The sequence below is a fragment of the Lipotes vexillifer genome, unplaced genomic scaffold (assembly GCF_000442215.2).
Source record: "Lipotes vexillifer unplaced genomic scaffold, Lipotes_vexillifer_v1.1 scaffold1021, whole genome shotgun sequence".
NCBI lineage: Eukaryota > Metazoa > Chordata > Mammalia > Artiodactyla > Lipotidae > Lipotes > Lipotes vexillifer.
The window spans coordinates 171,262-192,626 of record NW_006790222.1 but is presented as its reverse complement, the minus strand read 5'-3'; the positions used below and the strand labels follow the sequence as shown (position 1 = coordinate 192,626).

Genomic DNA, 21,365 nt, shown 5'->3' with positions numbered 1-21,365 from the left:
TTAATTTCTAACTAAAATTTATGATTTCTTCAAATATGAATTTAAGCTACAAATCACTGTCACCAGTAACAATCCCAGATATTCTCATATAATAATTCACCTGTTGCAATATCGCTTCTTCAAAAAATATATTTATTAGACTGTATCCAATTTCTCATTATGTAATGTTCTAATACACACACTATTTTATGTGTTAACAAACATATATTTGTTTTCTTGACATTTTAAAAATGCATTTTAATATAATGTGTTTCCTTTTAACTCTACGTATTGTATTTTATGTATGTAAAAGCATTATTTTCAGTGTTCTCAGAGATTCACAGGATGCCAAGGTGTCTATGACACAAAAATCCTTGCAAATCTTGGCTTTACCAATAGCTACAAAAAATTAAAAATTTAAGTTTAAGCTTTTATTCTCTGACCACTAACTGTTATCTTTCCAATTTATTCCTTCAAATCTCCTTCGATCTCCAACAGTTCTTTCACCTTCCCCCACCCAGACCTGCCATTGACCCTATCACTTGTTTTCCTTTCCCTCATTCTCCTTGATTTCCTCAGTTGTGGCCTTAAAGAGCTCAGATTCCATAGTTCGTAATTAAAACCACTGTACCTTGCCTCATTCTCTCTTTATGCTCCTCACATGGTTGAATCCAAATTTTGATTAAACACAACTTTTCTCATATTTTATGCCTGCATACAAGCAGAACTCCATGTGCTCCCACCAAGATCTCCTCTTCAATCCCCATCCCCAACATTCACCACTTCCCCAGCACTACTGCCTGGAGACCCTCAAGTCTAACAGATTAATACTACTCTGTGCCCCATTTTCTGGCATCATTTCTGTCCAAACTTAATTCTTAAAACCTTCCTACTCTGCCTCTGGAATTCATTATCAGTCATCAGTAGCCTCCTATAATATTCATCTCTTCACTGAATGTTTCCTTCACCTTCTTAATTTATCAGAAACCTTACTCCACCCCCCACCCACGCCGCTCCCAATGATGTTGCTCCTCCTGCAGTCTATTCATACGACTTGAACACTGGGCCTCGTGGCAAGATAGGTGCTCTCCTTCCTTCCTGATGATGCTTCCATTGTATCCTCCTTCTTTCTTGCCACAAGTTCCCTGCTTAGAACCTCATATCATCTGCTTCTCTCACTTATTTCCCCTTCCTGAAGTTTTCTATGAGTCCCTGAGATCATTCCTACTCATTCCTTGAAGATTTTGGTGCACTGACACTCTCTCCAACACTACTTCTCTCCTACCTTTTGCTGATTTCCATATACATGTCGATGATACTTACATCACACTGTCCTCTCAGTTCTTTGAAACACTTAGTCCAATTTGTGTTGTCCTTGCCATGGCTCCACTTTTACCCTTATCATTGCTGTCTTCATAATCTCAAATATTATCATCTCTGAAAGACACCTATCTTTCTTCTCACTTTTTTTAGTACTCAGGTTCCTGAAAAATTTTGACCCACCAGGAACCACAAACCCTTTATCTCACCACTTTTCTTATGTCCGCCACCTTTCTCAATCTCTCCATATCTAGCTGAAATCCCACAGACATAAATTATCATTACTCCTTGGCATACATACCGGTACCTTTTTACTTCTCTCACTTCATCATACTCACTTGGAAAAATTGTGGATTAAATCTAACTGTCCACTTACTCAAAACCTACACTCTCACATTTAATGGTGGCTAGAGAAAAATACCCCAAATTAAGACTGGTTACACCTTGAACTCATGACCATGTCAAGTGGGCCCACAGTGCTACTGGGCCATTCCACTAGGTTTTCCTAGTACCTTTATTCTTCTCTCCCTTAGACAACAATTACATACCTCCTTCTCCTTCCTTAAATTTCCAAAGTATCTTTCCTATCTTCCCTTTTTAGTCAATAACTTGCTTCCTGTTTCCCTGAGAAAATAGAAGGAATTGGAAGCAACCAAAACATAAATATGTGTCCATGTGCTCTGCCTTCCTTCTTAATGCCCTGGCTGAGCTCCATATTCTTATCTAAGGGCAGCCGTCCACATAGGAGCCAGATGCCATCGTCTCTTGTTAATTCATGAATATTGCTTCAGCCATTCTTTCTTTTCTCTTCTGCATCATTTTTCTTTTTTTCTCTTTGATTTGTCTCATCACTATACAAGCATTCTGCAATTTTGCCCATTGTTAAGGGAAAACAAAAACAAACAAACAACAACAAGAAGAAAAAAGGAAAATCTCCCCTTGTAACTAATGCATTGTTCTATGATTTTCTGTAGAGCAAAATGCAAAAAATAATTTGTTCCTCTTCAGTGTTTCTAATTCCCCTTCTCAAATCCTGTTTTGAATTTGCATCCTCCCAACACTGTAACAAAATAGACCTTGTCAAGATCACCAATGACCTTCATGTTTTTAATGCAGAAGTTAGTTCTCTCCTACTCCATTTCTTAGCAGCTTGAATACAGTTGATCACTTTCTCCTTCTTGGCTTTCTGGGCACCAGTCTCTTGTGATTTTCCTCCTCCCTAATAAGATGCTGTTCTACGTCTCTTTTGCTGATTCTTGATCATCTTTCCAATAACTCTATGCTTCTTAGTCCATAAACAATCTTATTGTTTCAAGGCTATAAATGCTAAAAACTCTCAAACATAAATCTCTGATTTATCCAACTGTCTAATCACTATCTCCACTTGAATATCTAAATTAAACTTTTTTTTTTATATATATATATACCTTTCCTACACTTTCACCTGTCTCAACAATGCATCTCCAGTCTTCCTGGAAGTCATCTTTGACTTCTTTTTTCCTCCTATATACTAGTTTCATTTCATCAAGAAATCCTATTCGTTTTACCATTAAAATATATCTAGAAACCTCCACCTCTGCTGCCACCATCGTGATCCAGCCATCATGCTTTGTCTCCAGGATTATTGATTCGCCATCCAACTGTTTTCTCTGCTTTACACTTAGCTACAACCCTACAATTCATTCTCAGCAGAATGACCACAGCGATCATTTTAAAATATGTCAGGTTTTATCTGTGCAAAAACCTCCAATGACTTTCATCTTCTCAGAATGGGACTAGATCATATTCATACTTATATTCTGTCTGATTTTTGTCAACCTTGGTCATTGCCATTAACTCTCTAACTCATAAATCATAAATCTGTTTCTGTGAGATTTTAAATTGGTTTTCCAATATCTTGCAAATTTAACTCCTCTAATCAAGAGGCCTACAATATTCTTATATATTTGTATATATTTTTATTATTTATATTTAGCATAGGTATATTCTATACATGTAGAATGGGAACAATAGTGTCCATATTTTATGTGAGTAATAAATAATAAATACATAAATTAGAATCTATTTTCCTGTACCTTACAACTTTGCCACCCAATTCCAAACAGAAGAACGATTGGGAGAGATAATACTCTGTACCAGAGTTTCTCAATCTTTTTTCATTATTTTTCTCCCTCATCAGCCTTTTTACATGTTTTTTCTTAGCAGCTGTTGCCACCCATGAAATTTTAGTACCACAGAAACACTGCATATCTGTTTATGTACTGTAGCCCTTTGGAGATGCAAAAATCATTGTAATAGCCCAGATATTCTTCACCTCACAAGAACCAATTTTCACCTCTGTGGAAGCCATATTGTCCCTGTAGAGAATGCATGGGTTATGCAGATATCCCCTTCCATCTGTTCCCAGGAGATCCAATCAATTTTATAAACTAATCAATCTAAAACTTCAGTGAACGGTGTCTTTAGAAGACAGTGTTTTCCATCTTCATAGGATTGATTTTTATTGAACTGTACTTTGGTATTGTGCTATTGGCTTATATTGAGGAACATTACAGGAAAAAAAACAACAAAAGCAAAAAACAATTACATGAAATCTGATACCATATTATTCCTTGATAGTTGAGGATATGTTTTGCTGTACTACAGTGTCCTCCTTTTATGGAAACATGATTGAAACTTTTCTCAGGTGAGGCTGAACTTAGAGAAGTGAACACACTGGGCCAGGCTAATAAATAAATATTTAAATAAAATGTCTGATATTTAATATTAAATCAGTATTTTTCAAATTCCTGTACACAATTTAATGGAGAAAGTGAGATCTTATTAGAGGAAGTATATGAAGAAAGACAGCTTCTGTCTAAATACTAGAAAAAATTATCTCCTCAACACCACCCCATGCTTCACACACACACACAGAAGAAAAATTCATACAGCTAAATAAATCCATTGTCCTCTGTAGGCACCTTAGATATTACTTACTGGACCATATTTAATAGGAACCTTATTCTCCACACATACACACTCTAAATAGGTTATCAATATCTTCCTTCAATACAGTACTCTCCTTTAGAAGATCTAGGGGTGATGGTAGGGGGAAAGGTGCATTTCCAGTATTGTGTAGCATCCTTTATCCCAGGTACTGCCCTGGGAGAGACTGTCCCTTAACCTGTATCCTTTCTGTGGTCTGAGGACCAGAAGTAGAACACTTTTCTTGAGCACAATACTTGTTTTTGTCTTTCAGTTAATCAACTTTATGATTGATCTATTTTTCTACTAGAATTGCCTGGCCAAAACTCAATGCCATATTTCCAACATACCTTCAGCAAAGTATGAATACATAGAGCATTGTATATCTTAACTGAATGTAGGTGAATATAGGTAAAGTGTTTTTCAATAGTAACATTAGTGGATGTTGTTGCTATTTATGTATCAATATCTCAGCTTTGTCTCATTTTTCCTAAACTTATTTCCCTTCCCCTCAATTAATATTTTTTCTTTATCATAATTTATGTATCTTTGTAAACTATCTTAAAACCTTTTTAAAATGAGGTAGCATATAACTCATAAGTAAATATTTATGTTTTATTCTCCAAAGAACCTGGAAAAGAATTTTGACTCAATATTTATTTTTTCAATTAAGCTAGCAAAAATAAGTGATCTAAATTAATACTGATGTACTAAAATGCTTCAAGGACTTAGATCATAAATGCCTTAAGAACATGTGTTGGCTCTCTAGAACTATAAGACACATGTATTTGATTCCCAATATATGCTTTATGATTAAAATGTAAGTTAAAAAGAATTCTTAAACCATATAAAGTCATAAAGAATGTATTGTAAAATGTAAGAGCCAATAAAATCTAAAGAAAAAATGCTAAAAATGAAGAAAAATTGACACAATTTAAAAGTGCTTATATTTTTAGTATAATAATTTTCATGACAAATGGAGAACTGACATATGTGATTCTAAAATTACAAAGAGATTTTAATCCAAGGAGCAACCCAAAACATAAAGCAAACAGATTTAAAAGAAAAAAAGATTGGAAGCATAAAAAAATGATGCCATCACGTTTGAAATATATAGCCATCATAATTTTTATATTCTTCCAAGTACGTCAAGTAATTTAGTAACTTCATGTATTCTAAGGTTTTTGAGAAATCTTTGGTTTTTATAAATGAAAACATGTTCTTTCTTTTTATACTGTCACCATAAGTGGCTGCCTAACCCTCCAAACATATAAATATATTGTCATGGGTACCTGATATCCAAAGTGAATTTGATGTAGAGAATAAAGTACTATGTGGATAAGTTATTTAGCTTCTGTCTCTTATGTTTTCACTGAATATATTTTTCTGCTGAAAGCATAGAGTTGGTCCTTTAGAAGGTTGCTCATTTCTGGGAAACCTGGTTATTTTATGGTTTTGTTAATAACTTTGCCCTTTATATGGATGATTTTCATAGTTGAACACATCTTTTTGCAGCTCTCTGAAGCCACATATTATTTTGTGTTTTTCTTAGGATTAAAAAACTGTCTTTATCAAAAAATTTTAAATGATTATTAATATATTTAAACTAAGGTATATTTAAATTACATTATAAAAAAGATATCTCATGTTTATTCAGTTATTACACTTTTGTAGAACTTTAGGTTCAATTAAAACATAAGAGAATTATTTAACATAGAGTTTTCTTGCTCTGATTTTTTAAATTCTTTTTTGCCTGTTTATCAATTGAATATAATTTATCACTAAATCAAGAGCCCCAATTACTCTATTGTCTTCTTATTCTCTAATTCTTCAAGGAGTAGTTTCTATTAGATATAGTTGTAACTATTAATTATATTCAGTTATTTTATTTAAATAATCAATATTTTAGGTCAGATAAAAGAAGTATACAAATATTCTATATCTAAATTTTATAAACTAGTTCCCTAATTCAGAGAGGGGGAAATTTACATTGTTCTCAAAGAAATTAAAGTGAAAATAGGGAAGCTTTTTTTTTTTTTTTTTTGCGGTACACAGGCCGCTCACTGTTGTGACCTCTCCCGTTGTGGAGCTCAGGCTCCGGATGCTCAGGCTCTGGATGCTCAGGCTCCGGATGCTCAGGCTCAGCGGCTCATGAGCCTAGCTGCTCCTCAGCATGTGGGATCTTCCCGGACCAGGGCACGAACCCGTGTCCCCTGCATCAGCAGGCGGACTCTCAACCACTGCGCCACCAGGGAAGCCCCAAAATTATATCATATTTTAAAATCTCTTTGTTATTCTTTCTGGATGAATATTTATTTTACTAAAATTTGAGATTAATAAAATTAGTAATAAATTATGCTAGGAGTTCCAGCATTGATATTGTGAAGAAAAATAAGACATATATTTTACAGGCAATATTAAATTCAGTGTTATAAGTATTTCTTAGAGCACATTTGATTGTAATCATTTCTCTATAACTTAATGATTGTTGTCAATGCCTAGTGTCCTAGATTATATGTTTTTCTGTCATGTCAGATGTATGAGGCAATGTTAGCTATATAAAAGATGGAAAATCACAGTGAGAATATGATCAGACAGTTTTTGCTTTAGCAAGAAATGAAATGGTATTCTCTCCTTACTTTAAACTTGAGCAAATTTCTTGTCTTTAAAATTAACCTATTGACAGCATAGGCAAGAAAGCTTATCACAGTGCATAGCAATTACTCAATAATTTTATTTAATCTTCAGCAGTTACAATGAACAGTACAAGCCAGTACATGAATAATGTACTTTACACAGAATAATGTCTTCATATCACATTATCAATTGCCATGTCATATTTACAGAATTATTTTTTTAGTGACAAGATGAACTAAATGTATTTATATACATTTAGATTTAGAGATTGTCAAGTCATAGGATGCATTTGTGCATATTTGATAAATTTCTATTTATTTGTGTTAATTTTAAAATGCCACGTCTCTAATGTTTAATATATTTTCTATACCGATATGCTATATGGTCAGTGAAGAGAATATCCTCTGTGGCTTATCCTCAGGCTTTTAAAAAGTAGATGGAATGCAACATTGCCAGTTTTAGATGAAAGATTATGTATTTTTCTAAGTAGCAGATGTTTCTGTTGTGGCTATTTTCCCAGGTTAATAACTACTCTTACATTGAGCAACTATATTTGAAATACAATCTAACAAAATGTGTATTATCTTCTATTAAATTTATGTTCAAGAAGATCATGATGAAATATCTTCTTAAATTTTAAAGTATTTTCATGTTTTTTATAATTTTAGAGTGTTCTATGGATTAATGAAATGGAAATTAATATCTCTGAGGGGATTATCTATAACTAAGTTAAATTAGATTATTATAAAGCAGTGGCTTAGAATAGTTTATTTCCTTTTGAATATCAAGGATTACTTTTCATTAGATTCTCTGTTTTTAGTGTGCATTTCTTGGTAAATATGTTATTATCTCAGTAGAAGGGCATTTGTGAAGCACATACATATATTTTGTCCCATCTCTTCTTTCTTAGCTCAGGTCCCTTTTCCTCCAGAAAACTCCTTTTGTGCCACCACCTGCAGCTGCCCCTCATTTCAGTTTTGCTTCCATGGTGTCTTGGGCATTCTGAGTACATAAAACCCTGCCTTGTGGTTGACTTGTGATTCAGCCTGTGATCTCCAGGGGGAAGAAAGTCTGTTTCTGCCCTAGCACTGGGCAGAATAGTAGTAGGCTCTCATTATGTGTAAATTGAATTCATTAACAAATATTAGGCAGTTAAGCTCTTTTTCTTCTATGAAAACTTAGAGAAGCTATCTTAAAAAGAAAAAAAAAATCAAAGCAGAGTTGATCAGAATTAAATTTCAATCACATCCAGATGGTTACTCCCTACTTAGCTAAGACATCCAGTAACTCTAACTACAAGGTAAATCATGTCTGTGTACCTTTCTCAGCAGTGACTTCCTTCTCTGTCTTCTCAACTTCTATTTGGGGCACTATAGCCTAGGGTCTGCTCTTACTTTAAAAGAAGCAGGGGCCTCACTTCAGTACCTAAGGTCCGTTTTCAAATTTGTACAACCTTCGAAATCCAGAGTGGTTAAATTGTAGTCAGTACAGTGTGATGCCTTGTGGCTAGTCTTGAATGGTTTTCTAGATTTTAGTTGTTACCTCGCAAATGCTCTTTAGTTTGGGCTTGGCCCAGTACCTTTTCCTTCCTGAGTCCAGTAAAGAATTCTTTGGAATGTGGCCTGCAGCTACCACAAATAAGTGGCAATCTATTCCTTGACAAATGGAACAGATCAGAAAAACAACTTCCCAGTAATTTCAATAGGAAGAGCTGCCAACTCTGACGTACTTTTATATAATAGCAATGCACTTTCTGTACCTTTTATTGTTATAAGACACAATTAGGTAAAACTATCCTCATTTGACTGATGAAGTAACTGAGCATCAGAATTTAAGTAACTTGCCCAGAATCACATTGCTGTTAAAGAGATGCCAGAATTCAAATGATTTATAGCTCTAATACATGTACTCTTAATTCTATGCTATGTCCAGAGAAGATTAATTTTGTGTGGCAATTTTTAACAAAAACCTGATACTGGGAAATGACATGGCACAATGGAGGATAAATGAAAACACCCAGAAATACCAAGGTCTTTCTATAAGTAATTCATTATTGCAGAATAAGTAGTAAATGCCAGATAGGAAGAAATGAGATTTCCAGCATCCAAACCCAAACCACATTTTGTTAACTATGTAGACAGAACCTGTCACAGCCTCTACCATTATCTAATGAGGCGGCATCCAAATGGTCATTGAAGAAGTTAAATAAACTCAGATTACTTTCTTTTAATTATTTAGACTCTATCTGTACAAGTGGAAAATTCATCTGATTTAAAGTTAAAATTCTTAAAGCACAAATTATGTGTTCAAAATAAAATATGTCCCTTTAAAGGAACAGTATTGTTTTCCTGGTCCAAGATTATATTCTGAACACAGTTGCAACTTAAAATTGGCCAAGACACTACAGAAAGCAAGAAAGATGTTAAATAACACTTAAAAGCTCACAGGTTTATTAGCACAACTCTCACAAGAGGAAAAAATAGCAAAGTTTTGGCATGCAGCTAATTTCTCTCAGTGAATTCTATTTCCTTTTGATCCAAATTATAAAATAACCTCTGGCTAACAGTCATCTTCAGAATATGGACTATCAGTGAAGATAGTATTTACATCTTGAGCATTCTACTGGATGTTGGTTAAATGGGATGATTGCTTGATTTTGAGTCTACAAGGAAGTGGATATTTGATAGGGAAAAAAATTCATTGCACCACATTTTCTCAGGATTGGTCCTTCTCACACATGCCTAGAGAAAGAGAGATCATGGGTAGAATGACAGCAGAGTGGGGTCCAAAGCAGGACCATTAGTTCAACTAATTCAACAAAAATGTACTGAGCACCACATGTCTTAGGTAGGACTTGGTCCCTGGAAGTTGGAAGATGAATAAGAACATGGTCTCTGTTCTTAAGGAACCATAAAGTCACAGATAAATAAGACAGGTGAAAAAATAATTGGCAGCACAATGTATTAAGTGTTGTACAAGCAAGCACTGAGGAGGAAGTCATTAAATTCATGCACGGTTACCTAAAAGAATGATACTTTGATGACTCTTTTAAGATTAATGAGCATTTTCCAGGCATAAAAGGGGGTAATAGGGCATATGAGTATGAGGAAACAAGTGTTGACTCTGAGAATATGTAAAAATGGCATCACATTCAGTGAGTCTCTAATGCAGGATTCAAAAAGGAGAGGGAGGTAGTATAATTGGAGTATAGGTTATATACAGAATGTGAAAATGGGGCAGATTGGATTTGTGGGTTTTGGTTTTTTCATCTTTTTACTTTTCTTGTGTTTAAGTAAGAGGTGATGAGGTCCTGGTTCACTATGGCAGAGACAGGAGAGAAAGTGGAGCAGAGAGATTCTAGAGCCATGTTGGAGATGGAATCAATTGTACTTGGTGACCAAGACAGTGTATTGCAAGTGAGAGGAAAAAGCACTTTGAAAATGACTCTATGTTTAACATTCTGATTGCATGGCAATCATTAACTGAGCTAAGTAATTTAGAAGGATGGGAAAATGCTATAAAAATAAGGATGGAACAAATGGTGTAGAGGGCAAGAGAAGTGGTGCTCTGACAAACTCTGAAGAACCTAATATGGAAAAGCCAGGGAAGGGAAACAAGAGGTAGGACAGTCCAAGTGAAATAAATGTCAAAGCAAATCATTGGTCTCAAACTTCTTTCTAGATTTTATATTTCTTTCAATATCTTGAAAATTAATTATGTTATTTTAAGCATATTAGTATATCATCATCAATCAACATCCAAAAGTCCCTCTGTATAAAACACACTCTCATGAGTCATAGAGACACAAGGCACAAGTTTTATAGAGAGATAGTCAATAATGACTCCCAAAATTTTATAATGAAATGACTGGGAGAAGACTGGTACTATTGGTTAGAAATATAGATGTTGACATTAATTTCAATTTCCACTCAGAGTGAGAGAATTTGATTTGTTCAGTATAAACAAAATGGTTTCTTAAAGCATACCCCAGAATTCCTGTTGGTTAGCAAGGAGTAACTACTCTGTTGATTTTTTTAAATAAACTCCTTACAGATGTAGTGAAAGTCAACCTTCTTTTTTCCCACTTTTTTTAACCGAAAAGAATTTGGAAAGAACCTACAATTTCAGGGTTTAGCACCATGAAAACATGACTAAGAATGAGCCTTCTGGAAAAAAAAAGAATTCTGAAAAATATATAAAAAGAACAAAAATTCCATGTAGATGCCATCCAAAGTGATTTAAATTATTTTATATCTTCTACTGAATAAGCACAAACTCTTAGAAATCCTTTGGATTAATTAGTGTTGATTTCAGCCAGTACCTCCTTACATGTTTCAGACTATTGTGAAAATAGCTGAGAAATTGTTTCTTCTGTGAAAGTTCAAAAAGAAGATTCAGTTGATTTTGATCCTCTTAATAGTTGTGAAGATTCAATGAATTCAGACTGTTTCTTATAAGAATTTCATGTGCATGTGGAAAAACAGAGAAGCACCAATTAATCCTTGCTGATAGATTGATGACACTGAATCCTACAGTAAGTAGGGGGCCTACAGTAAGGCCCCGAGGTCTGACAAACAAATGATTTCAGGATTATATTAGGGACGAAAATCTTAAATAACAAAATACCACCTCAAACAGGTGAGTCATTCATTTGTCATAGCCCCAAAGCAAAGATGAATCAAGAAAAATCAAATGGGACTTTTGCTCTGGTTTGCCCTGGGAAAGCAATCCAGGTATTTGTGACTCTGAACCACCACATGAAACCAGTGGGGGACTAGGATCCTTGGCTGTTGTGACATGGGGGTATACTGGTAATAAAATCCAACTCTCAACTCATTACATTAAGGAAAGTTGGACCACTGCATTGTCTGGCCATATTAAGATTCATGAAGCATCTTTGGGGTAGAGAAAATAGCACTGGGCTTAGAACCAGATTTTAGTTCAATAACCAATTTTGCCTTGTGCTAGGTTGGCAAATCTGACTCTTAGACCTTTAATCTGCAAATGAGGATAATGAGACATACTTCAACTGTATTATAAGAATTAAACAAAATAACACGTTGCAAAAGTTCCCTGGACAGAATAGGCACTTAATAAATTAAAAAATAATATTAATCCATTGAACAAATATTCGTTGAGGACATGCTATAGACCAGACTGTCCAGAAAACTTATGAATAAATGATTTAAAGAAATCTTCTTATTATTCTTATATCATAGCTATCTGTACATTTAAATTTTTGGAGTTTTGCTCACAGATGAGGATTTGGTTTAAAAGAAAAGCAGAGGTAATACTTAAATTGAAACTAATCTGCATCTATACTTTGACAAAACCTGACATGTGAATTGGAAACCACCCCCAGGAAGGCCAGCTGGGTGAATGACGGCTGCTACTTCCGTCCTACAAAAGAGTCACATGAAACTGGATATAGTTGCCACTTTGGGGCTCACAATGCCAAAGCTTAACAGGGGATTTTCTGTGTCATCCCATCCTCTCATCTCTTGAAAAGCCTGCTGTTCTAAGCAAGTTTAAAAGGCAAAATACCTATCCTCTCATAGAACTGGGGAATGATTTGTCCCACACATATTGGTACTAGAAATAGGCATGCAAATACGTGTCCGCTAAAAATACGTCATCTCTCCTATAATTTTAGGGATGCCTAAACAAAATAGACCCTCTATGAATAAATAGTCATGACGTCCAGGAGCATAATAGACTAAGCCTTTTTAGTTCTATGGTCTCACCTACAAGCAAACATTGTGCCCATCATGACCTTGAGCATGAGTATTAAAATCAGCAAAAGATCCTTTACTCAAATTTATGTAAAAGAACAGCTAAGAAAAATTCAGTGGGCTTTGAGAAAACATACCTGCCTGCTTCCCTTTGTTTAGCTTTCTTTTGATTACATACACTGATAAGTTTAAGGAAAATTGACTGTCATGACCAACTAGTTTTACTCCTACTCTTCATTGTCAGTACTGCAAAACACCAGTTGTTCTCCTAAAAATGTAAAGTGACAAAACTATAGAAGGAGCAAGTATGTCTGTGGGGGATGTAGGAGAGGTGCAGGGAGCAATACTTCTTCTTAAGTAAACCTGGTAGGGTATGTGTCTGTAGCTCCTGAAGTTGTCTAGGAAGTCTTAGTCATAGATGTGTTCAATTGGGCCCTCAAGCCTAGCACTAAAGAGGAACCATTAGCCTTGGCATGGAGCACACACAAATTTTTAAACTTTTTCTCTGGCTCTACTTGTTATTGCTTTGCCTAAAAAACTGATGGGGGAAAGGCAAGGCTGGGGCAGTGGAAGGAATAATTTAATATTTGTTTTTATGAATATTGCAAAATAGATTGAGCATCGGAAAGTCCCCAGGCTCTCTAAATTTTATTGATGTTGAGAAAAACTGATCCCAGTCCTAGTTTGATGCATTCTGCAAAACCAGGGCTACCCAAGTAAGAATATTCTGCCAAACAGCTATTTCCAATACCAAATGCAAAGATGATCTAATAAGCTGGCTCTGGTTGTTTGTGAATAAGGCACTTGAGTGTTATTTGTTAAAGATTTTGTATAAGTTGAGGAAAAAATTAAACTCATGAAATGCATTATATGTATGTTGAACATTTTATAGAATAGGAGAGAGTTCTGAGTCTCTTATGTCTCATCCCATGCTTAGTGTATTCTCATATTCACTATATAATAATTTTTAAATGAACACACTAAATTTCATATTGCAGATTCACAATTATCAGATGGAGTTTACTATGTATTTTTAACTTTTTTTTCATTTAATTATCACAAATACCCTGCTGTGGAAATATTGTACTCCCCATTTTCCAGATAAGGAAATGGAGGCTCTGAGAGATTAAGTACCTTGCGGAGGTCACACACTCAAGTGAGGGCAACAGTATTCAAGTAGAATTCTTTCTAATGCCAAGTCTCAAGCTTTTGTGAAAATCTTACCTTGCATTTCTAAAAAAGTAGGTAAACCAGTTTTAAAAGTCCTCAGAATTATAGTCTCATCTTGCCCCCAAATTATAACAAAATTAGGTTATTTAGAATGTGTTTGTTAGTGAATGGACTGTTAGAAGTTACTTTTATATTTCCCAGCAAATAATTGGTCATCACTCTATTGGAGATGCTTGATCCTTTCTCAAAGAAGAAATGCATCCTTGCAATCTAACATTTCCTGATAGGGAAAGGACCAGAGTAAGGAAAATATATGACTGCCAGGATAAGCTGTCAGCAAACCCTACACCGTTGCCAAAAATAAACAAAAAACTATTTTGTTTGACATATGTGTTTATAATTGCCAAGTAAGTAAGAGCAGCAAGATTAGTGGGTTTCACCAGTTTGAAAAAAAAATCATAGCCACTATCACTTATATGTCAAGCTTTTAATGTATATATATAAACAAATATCAACTTTATCATAAATAAGGGGAAATATAACAAATATCTTTGCAAATTTTAGGTTCAATGTTTGATATTCTTGAACACATTATGGTTTGCATAGAATCAGAGACTAATGGCAATGCTAGGAACCTAAGGAGTTATAATATTGAACCCTATCATTTTACAGAAGGAAAAATCCACAGCCTTGACAAGTAAAATGGCCAAAGATCACACCAGCCTCAGAGCCATATTTTGAGTCCAAATATTCTCTTTTGCCCAAAGTTACACAACTAGCTATTGACAGAACTGCAAATAGGTCTTAAATTATCCTTTTTTTTTGTTTCTTCACATAGCTTAGTATTTTGCTATCTCAAAGAAGCATAAGGAGATAAAATTCTCAAACACAATAAGCAAGCTGATACATATAGACACTATAATATAATAGATATCAAAGCCCCAAAAATCATCAAATATAAAAAGTCTGCTGTATCTCAAAGAAAAAATCCATTTTATTTTCTGATTTCTCTTTTGTTTTCTTTTCCAGAAACTCTTAAAACCGATTGGGGTAAATATGCATAACTCCATTTTGTCAAAGGCAGGTAGTTATGTTTATAATAATGGATTTAAAATTGAAAACTGTAATAGCATTTTCCCCAAGAGACCTATTTGAAGCAGAGCCAACTAACTTTTTAAAAAGATACATCTTTTAATTCTTAATAAGCATTAGACAATTTATAAAAATAAAAATTCTGATATATGGCCCAAAGAAAATTTTAACATTAACCTCACTGAGTTACAAGAGTTTTATTCCAAATTCTATACCAGTTTCTAGTCAAGGGTAAAATATCGGGTGGGAATCAGGAAAAGGGGGGGGGGGATCATGAAAAAGAAAATATGAAAGGGAGAAGAGACATATAAGATAGAAATTCCAGAAATGAATTAACCAATAACGAATCTATAATTGTTTTGTCTCAGACATTCTGTAAAATCTCAGTAGTCAAGACAAATTTTGAAGTATTTGTTTTTGCCTCAATGGCTTCACATCCTTCAAGTGTTAAGTCCTGCAAGAAAATTAAAGTACATGAATTTTTAAAAAATTTTCTGGGTCAGAAAATTCATTCATACATTAAGTTATGTGTCAGTATCTGAAAGTAAAAAACTGCTCTTCCTCCTTTAACTTTTGTTTTCACCCATATCTGCCACAAAATTTAAGAAAATAAGTGCCATTTTCTCACTTAAACCTCACAACAATCTAATGGGTAAATGGACACAAATAATTTTCCAAAGGGTACACAGCCAGTAAATGATAGACCCAGAATTGCCAACGGGTCAAGCTAACTCCAAAAACAAAGCTCGTAATCAATACCTGAGATCAGAAAGTGTTGATGTCTTCTTAAGCGACCCTCCTCCTTGGCCACAGTGATTGGTTGAGGGACGGGAACCTGTTCCAAGCTAGTTCAATCAAAAGAATGCACTAATTCAGCCACAGTATTGGTCTGAAAGTACGTATATGACTCAGACTTTGCAAATAAGAATCTTTCCTTGAGAGTTTTCTCACTGGAATTGGAGTAAAAAAAATATCATCTCTTTGATCTTAAGAATGTATGATTGTGAACTTGACTCTCTTGTCTATCTTGAGAAGTCAGTCTGAGAATGTGAGGTAATCTGCAAAGGAAGAAGACATGGAAGTCAGAAATGTGGCAGACACAGGTATTCAGTTAACTAGCTCTAGCTGTCCCAAAGCAGTGCAAAATCAGCTTTTTCTTCAGTTGAGCTCCAGTTACTTAAAATCAAAGATCCCAGACTACCATGTCACAGAGGAGATCAACTTGAGCTAGACTGCTACAGAAAAGTCCAATATGCCCCATGTTGATAGGTGAAAGGACATTTCAGGAATGTTTGTGATCTAAAAGGACACAATGTGTGACTGGGGAACAGTAAGTAGACATACAGGTCTCAAATGTAAGTTGTCTGCAGGGGACACCTGCTTTATCTATTGTTTTGCTTTGTTTTTATCCAACTACTTTTCAAAAAATACAGTGTAGGACTGTATAAAGAGATGAACAACATCAAATGTAGTATGAATCACTATCATTTACAGAAGTTTTCTACCAGCTATGTACTTTTTTGAAGTGCTCTACATAAAGCAGCTGTTTTCAAACTGTGATAAGCAGAGCCCTACACATTGCCTGGAGTGATGGGCTTGGGGGAGTACAGGTACAAGCATGAACATAAAGGAGGCAACAAATCTGTGGTCTCCTGCCCCAGGCCCATCTTTAAATAAAGCATCCCCTCTCCCTGCTTGTTCAGTAAATGGGCTTCCACATATGATTGTTTCTGAAGAAAGGTTATGCTGCTAAAATGTATATAAGAACCATTGATATACATCTTCTCCATACTCACAATAAAGCTATGAGATATATTACCCCTGTTTTATACTTGAAGGAACTAGGGCATAAAAATATTAAGGAACATGCTCAAGATGACCTAGCCAATAAAAGGCAGAGGCAGTATTTGGACTCTTGCTTTCTTTGCCTGGCTCTAGAGCCCCATTACACTATTCCCAGTATCCCCCTACATCTCCTGCTAGGACAGTGACCTGCTTACACACCCTCATATTTGCCTGTTTGTTCTCAAAATCTAAACAATCAAGGACTAATTACAAAGCTGTAGTCTGATAGATAGTCGGACTACCTGTAATTGACTGGATGTAATAAGGAAACATACCCCAGAGCAGTCGTGGAACACCACTCAAGTGGGAAGGAGAAACATCTTCTGTAAGGTTTGAGTTCTTACTGAAGAATCCAGAGGAAGGTCTAAGGGAAGAAGCAATCAGTTCTGGATCAGTTGCTGCTTCTAGGATGAGGGCAGGAGTATCAGGAATTAACTAGGGTTGGGAGCCGTCTCAAGGGGAGAGTAGTTTAGCAATTGGGTGTTCCGAGTAAAAGATGGGAAGGGTAAAGCAGGTATGGAGTAGCATTGGTAACACACCACTAGCCACTCAATGAAGGGGTCATTTGTGCATTTGCCAGCTGCTGCATGACCTTGGCAGTGTCTCCATTTAAGCTCAAGCTGGCATTATCTGTGTCTGTCACACTACTAACCTGAATAAAGGCAGGTGACTTTGCTCTTTTTCCCTCTGAGCTGACTTTTTAACTCTCAATCCCAAACAGACTTTTACTCTTATGTTTCTCTAAACTTGCTGCTATCCCAGCAGGAGTTTTATTGAATTGGACAGATTTCAACAGCAAACACCCGCTGACGTGCACCTAACACACCTAATATATATGATACATACACCTAGGCATGGGGATCAATCATCTTATCAAAACGCTTTCTTCCCTTAGCCCAGGGTTATAAGGCTTTGAAGGAATCCAAAGTAACATCCTATCAAGACAATTTAGAGAACCCCTCGGGCTGAGCAGTAAAATAAGGCCTTTCTGATACTGCAGATTTTTAATATCATCTCTCTGATAAGAGATGCAGGTCATAGTGGTTGCCTTTGTCTTTAAACCCCCATGTCCTACCCCTTCACTTTCTCTCCCACCTTGTGTTCTGCAATCAGAAAAGGTTCAGGGCTTTTAACTGGAAGAATTATTCATATTATAACTTTATGTTTCAAGAACTCACTATATGCTGGGCTTGGTATTAGACAACACAGCTGAAAATATGATTTGGATATATTCCCTGTCCTGAAGTTGTTCACAATCTAGAGATATTAACAGGTGTGATCATAAACATGACACCACAAGGAGAAAATTCCAAGTATTAATAGTAAACATTAGCAATTTGGATTGGACCATGGCATCTAAACTTAAGCATCAGAAAAGAGATCTGTATTAAAAACTGACTAGAGTGGCTGTCTATTTAGCATAAAACCTGGAGAGATTGTTAAGCACTGCTTAACTTTTAATTAAATTTCTCTTCTCAATATATAACTCCCTCTAGCAGGAATCCTTCCTGAGGGAAAAATAAATCTGGGCAGTTTAGGTTAAAAAATATCAAGAAATCCAATGGAAGTGACATAGTATTCTAAATTGGCCTAAATTGGTTCTTATAGGCAAAAGTAATTAACCAGACTGATGACTTTTTCATGTTTGATATTTTCATGTTTGATATTTTTTTGATATTTATCAAACTTTTTCATGTTTGATATTCAGTAGCTATGTGAAAAGAATATATGTTTACTACATACCATGTTAAGTACTGAAATTATGCTTGATATACATTTTGTTAGATGGAAAACCAATATATGTTTAAAACCCCTCAAGAATATAGGGATCCCACATTTAAAATGACTTTAAAATAGTAATTCAGTCAGGTCTCTAATTTGTGTTTGCAATGTGGAAGAGAATTGAAGATGAAGACCACAGTTACATAAGCTTGAGCCATTAAAGAAATTAAATATAACACACATAAACATGAAGGGTTTATTTTAAATAAATCAAATATCCTGATGTTGAAGCCACAAATTATGAAATTGTGTTTGGTTTTCATACTAACACCAAAACTTCAAAATGGCATCCACAATTGACTAACCTTCTTTCCTTGGCCACAGTTTGTACTTAGCCAACCCACATATTCAGGCAAATACATGAATGTGTACCCATCACTGATGTAATTCGTGGTCAAAGACAGAGCATTGCAGAGACCCTGCAGTCATTCTCAGACAAAGGTCTTCAGGAAAGATCATTTAAATTAGGTCAAACATTGAAAGCTAATGTTTTTCTGTGTGATTAAGGTTTATTATTGGCCATATTATTGAATAAAATAATATGTGGGCTTTGGCATAGTTTTAAAATATCTGTGTAGAAAAATAGAAGGAAAAATGCTACAAGAATAAAGACACTTTTAAACAGCTTAGGTGCTCTGCTTTCCCGTATGTCATTTGTTTTCCTCCTGTGCCCTTGCCTTGACATTTTAAGTGCAAGATGTAGTGTCCTAATGCTTTTCTAGAACTGGTACCTTTCCAAAGCTATCTGTAGAAAGTGGCAGAGAGGTAGAAAGAGCATGGACTTTGTAGCCAGGCCAATCTGAGATCTAATCCTGGCTCTTCCTTCTACTGGCCACTGGCCTTGAACAAGTCATTTTACCTGAATCTGAGTTACATAATCTATAAAGTCAGGAAAATAAGATCTGCCATCATAATCTATTGTATAAATGTCATAATACATATAAATGGCCAGTGTGGTGTCTGTCTTCTGGCTGTAGAACAGTCAATAGCAGCTATCATGGTCATTATTTGTGTCATCATTGCTACCGATAATGCCATTATGCATTATCATAAAGAGGCTATAAGCAGCTACTCGAGGGCTGTTTATATAGTGCTTGCTGTTCAGCCCTCACTTTTACCTTCACTGTCCTGCTCATTTCTAAGAACCCCTTTATCAGTGTCTGATAATGTTTTCTCTCTTATATTTTCCATGCAGCACTGAATGCTGCTAACAGGGCAATAGCGGAATGCAGGTAGACACAATCATCTTCCACCTTACAGGGAGTATGACTGTGCTTTCAATGACCAAATTCGAGAGAAATGGCCTTGAATCTTCCTAAACGTAAGAGGAATATTCCGAAGAAAGGTCTATTTAGGCAACTGTTAATATAGTAGATAACAATGATTTAAAGTTTCAAATTTAGAGAATACACTTCCAAAAGTGAACACAAATCTATTATATTAACAAGCTGTTGAATGTATTTTTTGCTCATTGAAGAGAGCACCTAATAATTGTGCAGAGTTGAAAGGAAGAGTGTACCTTCTTGGTCCCACTTTTCAGCCCTTTCTCAGGAATTCCAGTGAAGCTGGACTTGGACCCATAAAATTACCTGACCACAGGAAGAGCCCTTCTAGGTGGCATTCAAGACGTAATTTAAGTCTGTAGAATATTACATCATTTTTATTCTTCATTTACATAACATATCTCAGGGAAATTGTTCTTTAGATTAAAATTTGAATAGATTATTTATTATTATCAAAAATACATTTCTAAAATCATTGCGTATAAGCCCCTAAATGTTTTAAAACCATTAGGATATGAAATCATGTAGGACCTTCCAGTATACCTATGATGTCATTACCCCATGTAACATTATTAGCATTTTTGCTGCATCTCTTTATCTTATTTTTTCACAGCTTACTTATGATTTTTCACTTATTTATACATGTTTCCTGACCTAGTGCCTTCTGGTAGGAGTTTGGGACTGCTGGATCACAGGAAAAACAGAAACATTTGTGATCTTATTATCTTAAATGATTTATATGAACTTTTGGTAAAAACAGTCCACACAGTCTCACACAAAATCCTTGATCAAACATTTTTGTTTTTCTTAAGTCACTTAAGACTAAGTGAAGCTAGTATTTTTTTAAAGGAACCACTTGAGTTTCATGGTTACATAATGACCATAGCAGGGTAAATGAGCAACAGTGACTGTTATCAATGAAATAATATGCACTTTTTTGGTTTACATTACAGGTGCATCCATCCTATCACCATGTCTTCTTGGCTTCCTGCTGCCTGCCCTTGGCATCCTTGTGTACTTGGAATTCTGAATGTGGCATGACAACTGCTGCTCCCAGCCCAGCTCAGAGGACACCCTCCATCTCTGTGATGACTACAATTCCTTCCAAGTCCTGCAACTCCATCCTAAGCCAAATAAATTATACTTTAACAAACTATCCAACTGATTTACAGCATATGTTATGACTGAGGCATTCAGGAACCCCTTCATCCAAAAGAATAAACTTTTAAATGGATATAAAATGATTTTTAACTTGTTCCAATATGCCTTATAAACCACTTAACCTAATTCTGTGACAGTTGCATGATTTAATCCAATGGGACAATTTACAGTGTTCAATTCAATACCATAGGCTGTAGAGTGAAAGTAAAAATCACCATACACAGGTGCTTTAAATTTAATAACAAGTTGTGAAATATAATAGAGGTTGAAACGTTGATCGTACGTGGTAAATGTAAGAGTAATACAGTCTCTTGTACTATTCTCTCTGTTTTGGGTCCTGCATATTTTTGAATGGCCCCTATCATTCATGGCATTTTGAGTTTTCTTTAAAAAAAAA

At 35.2% G+C, this 21,365-nt stretch overlaps 1 protein-coding gene across 1 annotated transcript in view; it reads left to right on the top strand.

Moving 5' to 3' along the window:
• Positions 1-20,837, top strand: part of CNTN1 (contactin 1) — a 164,411-nt gene extending 143,574 nt beyond the window's left edge. Inside the window, exon 21 of the mRNA XM_007463263.1 lies at positions 20,761-20,837. Within this exon, the coding sequence (XP_007463325.1) occupies positions 20,761-20,837 (77 nt within the window). The remainder of the gene's footprint in view (positions 1-20,760) is intronic.
• The last annotated feature ends 528 nt before the right edge of the window (positions 20,838-21,365 follow it).